The following is a 6,518-nucleotide window of genomic DNA, read 5'->3' as shown; positions in this document are numbered from 1 at the left end:
GCCTTTTTTAATTTCATCATAATTAAGTAATATAGTAGTATTAATTAAAGTGATTAATTAACCACAATTATTAGTGATAAATATGCATATAAATAAAATTGAGGATCTTTTTCTTTTGGGGAAATGAGTTTATAGAGTCCATATTTTGTGGAAACTTCCAAATATATAGTGATGGGTTGCATGGAGATTGAAGTGTATGGGTCCCACACAAAAATTTCTCCATCGTTAAATTGATATTTATTTTTTTTTCCATTAAAAAGGTGGAGTTCTATAGAGCCAAATGGACCCATATTAAAAAAAAAAATTGTATGAAATGATAATATTATTGAATCTTCAAAAAGAAAAAAGATGAGAAATGAAAGGCTACTAATGCAAGTCCATGTGCAAGTGATTAGCTGTCTTTTTCTATCTTGTGGGGTTTTAAGTTTTACACTATGATCTTTTTGTGCATCTTAGTGGCATTATTCCTTTGTATAAAAATAATCGTGTCCAAGTCAGTTTACGAGAATTTGATATAAGTAGAGTTTATTTCTATCTTATGAAAAGTAAAGAGATTGTTTTAGATCGATTATGCGGTGATCTATGTAATGATTATTATGTGTATTGATTGACTCTGACTATCAAGACTCAAACACGTGAAAAGAAATCATCGAATGTTATTATGTGTTTGTTGAAACTTGAACGTTGAGATATTCGATATCGGGTTAAACCATTTTAAAGTTTGATTAATCTAGATTTGGGCGGTTCTTTTTTTACTTGGGGAAATAAATTGATTGCTATCATATGTAAATCAATTTTCAAAGCTTAAACCAGAGACCTTCAATTGACAATAAATATTACTTACCAGATACCGCTCATCTTGATCATTAGTAATTTTTGTTATATTTTTCTTTTTTATTTATTTATTTCTATCTTGATGTACAATCTATCTATTGGAATCACAAACTAATATTTATATTTAAGTTGCCTAATATTTAAAATTTGTAGTTAAAGATTGAGCAAAAGCTTTGAATTCAGAATTTTTTAAATTGTAAAAAAAAAAGTATTTTCATTTTAAATTATTCACAATGCAAGAGCAATTCTGTTTTGTATTTTATAAAACTAAACACAATTTTAATTTTAAATATTATTTTTCAATTTTGAAATGTCTACTAAAAGTTAAGAGTATTTCTGTTGTAAAGCATTTTGATGGGATATTCTTTTAGTTCTATTAATTTGTCATCATATACGCTTATATTTTAAAAATATATCAATAAATATCTTGATTATAAATGCCACTTGAATGAGTTTGAAAAGTTTAAACTTTGGCTTTGCTATTAGATCAAAACTCATTTTACTAATCCAAACTTGTGATAGGGTATTTGCCAATTTTGTTTATCCGAATTAACTAATTTAAATTTATTCTGGTGAAATAATTTAGTGAAGTAAAAAAAGAAATACATTATTCATAATTAAGTGATTAATGTCTATATATTAATATATGACATATATCAATCAATTTAATATAATTATCATTTAGTGCGAGTAAGTCAATGTTAGACACTTTCTCTTGCTATATGATATGATAACATGAAGAGAATGAAATGCACAAATCGAGGTTCCAATCAAATAATAATCTCATCAATAAATAAAAATCGAAGTTTACCCTCTATCTATATTTTTGCTACCTATATTTGTTTCATTTTATTTTTTCTCATCATCAAAAGTGCTACTCGGAGATCTAAATGTTAGACATGCATATTTGAATGCATCTTGTAGAGTTTCATAAAATCTTAATGTTTACGCTTATACTTTCTATATATGGTGTTCATGTATATTGATCAAGTTGACATGCATAATTTTTTTATGCATTATCTGATACTTTTTTCGAATTCGACTTATTCATATTCACGTAAAAAAATAATTGATAGGTAAAACATTCCCTACACCAAAGGTAAATTCATATTTAGGGTTTAAGTTAGAAATTTTTAGACTTAAATTAAAATGGTATGAAACTGGAAAAATGTTATTGAGTTGGGCCTACTTTTAAAAGAAAATTATATATAATAGCAAATTATTAATTCAAATAAAATGCTATAAATATACTTTGAGTTAATTGTACCCTATAACAAATTATAGCTATTTGCGCCACTCTCCTTGGTGGAATCTCGCTCGCCACTCTCGTTTGGTGGCAGTCTCGCTCGCCTCTCTCGCTTTTTATACAAACACAAACGTATAAAATACGTTTGTATTTGTATAAAGCGAGAGGAAATTGTACAAATACATATAATTTCGTTCCCTCTCCCAGATCTCGCTTGACACTCTCCCTAATCTCGCTCGCCATCCTCGCCTCTCTCGCTGATACAAACAGAAACGAAGTGTATAAATTGTGTTTTTATTTGTATAAAGCAAGAGAAAATTGTATATACACATGCAAATATATATATATATATATATTCGTCTTATACACTTATAATTATACAATAAAAATACCCCCCTACCCAGTTTCTTTTGCCTTTCTCTCTTTCTCGTTTTATACAAATTCAAATTGTATATAATTTATCTCTTTCTCGTTTTGTACAATTCGATTCAATTGTATATTCCCTAAGCAAGTCTTTTTTGCCTTTCTCTCTTTCTCGTTTTATACAAATTCAAATTGCATATAATCGTCCTATACACTTATAATTATACAATACAAATATTTCCCTGCCTAAGTCTCTTTTGCCTTTCTCTCTTTCTCGTTTTACACAAATTCAAAAGATCGCGCACTACAAAGCCAATTTAAAGGTGGTACTCTCAATAACAAAAATTTCATACCTCATATTCGAATTGAAACTTTTGATTAAGAGTGAATCAGTTCCTTACTTGTCACATTCTATGAGCTTGACATTTTCGATGAAGTAACGCCCTATTAGCCATGGGCTTGTGGGCTTACTTTGTGAACCCGGACTATCCAACTTAGCCCAAATTATGTTTGATTTTAAATTTATATTAACATTACTATACTAAACTAATTAATCTTAATGTATATAATTTTTTTATTTCTCGTTTTATACAATTCACTTCAATTGTATATTTATAGCGAATTATGCATATATATGTTTGCTATGGAGCGCAATTATTTAAACTTTTTGTAAGATAGAAATATGAATTTTGTGTTTGTTATATGTGAGAGTTGCTCGTTTTAAAATGTGCTATTTGAATTGGTCCATTAATTTATTGAAAAATATTTTTGAGTTGGGCCATTAATTTAAATTTATTCTCTTTTTTTGTACCTTATTTAATATACAAAAATACATTATATTTATACAAAGTTATTGATATTTTAGTATAAGATATCTAAATCATGAAAACAAAATACATGGTTATGTGATGGTACTTTGCATCGATCGTGTTATAATATGCAAATTACTTTCATATCATTTGAGTTAAATGAGTGAATTTTTTTTATAAGTGCAATATATGGAACACTTTGATTATATAGATTGAATCTCGATAAACATGTTTAATTTATCTATTTGATGTTTTTAATTGATTAAATTTGAATTCGAAAATTATAAAATTCATTCTAAAGATGATATTTTTATCATATTCTTTTATTCTCAAAAATTTCAAATCTACAATTAAGGATAAATAAACCTCCATTTGTTTTTAATTACTTGTATACTTTTGAATGTACAACTTAAAAAAATAATAATTGACATGGTACATTTGTCAATTTTATTTTTTCGAGATTAATTTAATAAAGATATAATAGATAAAATAATTATTTATATGCCAATTTAAATAAGCAAAAGAAAAAAAATTTGAACAACTAATTAGGCATACCTACTATTATATGGTATTTTTTAAAAAAAAGAATTTACCATTAATTACCAATAACTTTAATAATTTTATAAGCCACCTCAAATAGATGATGTGTAAGCATGTAATTGGTCTGATGAAGTCAATATACCAATTGTGAATGAGACTTGTTCCATTGGTCAAAATTAATAAACTTCAATGTTCCAAAAAATTAACATTTACATGCAACAATTTTAGAGATAATAACATCTTTGGTCCTTTAATTATTTAAATATTTTAATTTCACCTCGTAATATATAACTCTATCGATTTAGTTTTAAATCAATTAAAATATGTATTTCTTACTTTTTATTAAAAAAAAGAAGAAGAATTCAGGATTAGATTTTTAGAAGGTCAATTAATTTAGTAATATATTTTTAATCTTATATCTGTTTTGTATTTTACATAAGATATATTAAAAATATACAATAATATGAATGCATATATTTTTCTACTCAAATTATTAATGGTCGTAACTCATAGGTGGTCGATGTTACTATTAAAATAACGTAATATACAAGTTTAACATAACACGATTCATTAAGTGAGTAATAGTTATAGCTTTGGGGTCAAAACATATATAAGGAATAATTTGAGCTAAATTGAATAATAAAGGTAACTCTGAGGTTATAATAGCAAATAACACAAAATTTGATATACGGAGTACTTCAGTTGAAAGCAAACTGGAGCCGATCTAAATTTGCTCAATTTTAAGCCGCCTAAATCGGCCCGGTAGCTGCTTCACGATTTTGCGCTACTCCGGCGACCGAGGGATTATCTCCGGCGAACTTCTGTCGACTTACAACATTGGCGATCTGCATTCACGGTGAGTCAATTCCTTCGTTTCCGTTTATATATGATTCAGTTTTGGTAGGGCAAACAAATAGGAGTAGCCTATCGTTTCTATTTTGATGCAGTTTGCTAGGTCAAACAAATACATGATATTTTTATTCAAATGTATATTAAACTGATGAATTGATCTTTGATATCGAGCTATTTTTCGTTAGTAGGATTGATGAAGTTGGAAACGTAAGTAGGCGTGAATTTGTAAATTTCTGTTCAAGTTAGGATAAATTTGAATAATAGCTTTTTCCGTTGAATTGGAGGATCATCATATTCAGGAGTATTTGTAGTACTTTTTTTTTTAAGCTCATTTCGTGAATGGTAATTAGTGTCCATAGAGTTCGAATAGACAATTTATTTAATTCTTTGGTAGCCGTGGTGTCTGGCCAGCTTGTGCGCACCTAGGTTAATTCCATGGTGTATCTACCACCTCTTACATGCAATAAGTGTCAGTAAACTTTGTCTAACCAAAGCTAAGACAGGCGAAAAGAAGTCACTTGGTGTTTTTGTGTGTTGTGGTTTGAACTTGAGACCTCGAACTTCTCAACTCAGCTCATTGACAACTAGGTTACAGCCTTGGGTGCTTGGAACAAATAATTTATTGGAAGTAGATAGGGAACTTCTGCAATTTGTTATCATCTTGCTAGTTTGTTTATGATGGATCAAAACTGCACTCAGCGTAGTTCTGCTGAACTTCTCATGATGAAAATACTTGAAGTTGAACCAATATGTACATTTTCGTAGTTAATGTTGTTCTGCAGTTTTGAACTACTGTTTTGTCCTTGAGTTGGATGCTGTCATGATCTTATATTTGACGAGTTATGCTCAATCGAAACAAGTATTTCAGTAATATATCAAGCTTAGCTCAACTTAGCTGAACTTGTCATGATACAAGGCAGAGTTTGAGAAAGTTTGGTTCGAAGTATATGAATTTTTGAAATTATATATTAAGGCTGGTTCGAGCCCATTTTGGATGTATTGTACTCTAATAAGAATCACCATTTCAGGAGTGTCTGCTAGATTCTAAGAAAAATTCAATATGGGGGCTTCTGAAGAGAACAGCGCACTTTTCCCCATCTTTGTCTTGACTTTAATGGCTTTGCCATTAGTACCTTACACTATAGTCAATTTATTTGGTGCTTTCGAGAAAAAGGCTGCCAAAATCAACTGCCAGTGTTCGGTCTGCGTTCGGTCAGGGAAGTATCACAAATCCATATTCAGGCGGGCAAGTTTCTGCATACCCTAGTTTCTGGGTTTTAATATTGAAGTTGAATTTTGTAATCGGATTTATATAATTTTACTTCTGATTTTCAGATTTCAAACTTCTCAACATACAGTAATCTGACCCTTGTACTTCTGTGGGTTGTCATGGCTATTCTAGTTTATTACATCAAGCATATCAGCACTGAGGTAATTGCTGTTTGTCTGGTTCTTCTTCTTAAACTTGATGTCCATGTTTTTGTTGGTAATGCAAGCGTGTGGCGGTCCCTTTCCGAGAACTCCTTAAGTTGAAAAAAAGATACTATTTACTAATATTTGCAGAAAATGCGATATGTTTTTTCGTCTATATGTGCAAATTTATCAGAGTTTAGGTGTTCTTTTACTTTTAAGCTACCTTTGAATGGGACTTAAATTGGTTTTATTTTATAAATGATTGTTTGCATGTTCTTAAATCTAGTGCTGTCTTCAACAGTACAACACTTGTGTTCTTAAATTTCTTAGTGTTTGTCTCCGTAGGTCATTTTTGTTAAGTCTTCGAATTCACACGTCATAAATGTGTTACTTACACAAGCAATGAGGTATTCTTTTACTGATGTCAAATTCTCATGGTTATATATATATATATATATATA

The 6,518-nt window shown here is 29.2% G+C and overlaps 1 protein-coding gene across 1 annotated transcript in view; it reads left to right on the top strand.

Annotated features, from left to right (window-relative positions):
• Window positions 1–4,496: 4,496 nt before the first annotated feature.
• LOC107031549 (dnaJ protein ERDJ2-like) overlaps window positions 4,497–6,518 on the top strand; it is a 10,134-nt gene continuing 8,112 nt past the window's right edge. Inside the window, exons 1-3 of the mRNA XM_015232963.2 lie at window positions 4,497–4,648; window positions 5,673–5,890; window positions 5,980–6,075. Of these exons, the coding sequence (XP_015088449.1) occupies window positions 5,705–5,890; window positions 5,980–6,075 (282 nt within the window). The 5' untranslated portion in view covers window positions 4,497–4,648; window positions 5,673–5,704. The remainder of the gene's footprint in view (window positions 4,649–5,672; window positions 5,891–5,979; window positions 6,076–6,518) is intronic.

Source organism: Solanum pennellii, chromosome 9 (assembly GCF_001406875.1).
Source record: "Solanum pennellii chromosome 9, SPENNV200".
In the NCBI taxonomy this organism is placed as follows: Eukaryota; Viridiplantae; Streptophyta; class Magnoliopsida; order Solanales; family Solanaceae; genus Solanum; species Solanum pennellii.
Note: the sequence above shows the minus strand (reverse complement) of the source record. Positions and strands in the feature narration are given on the sequence as shown.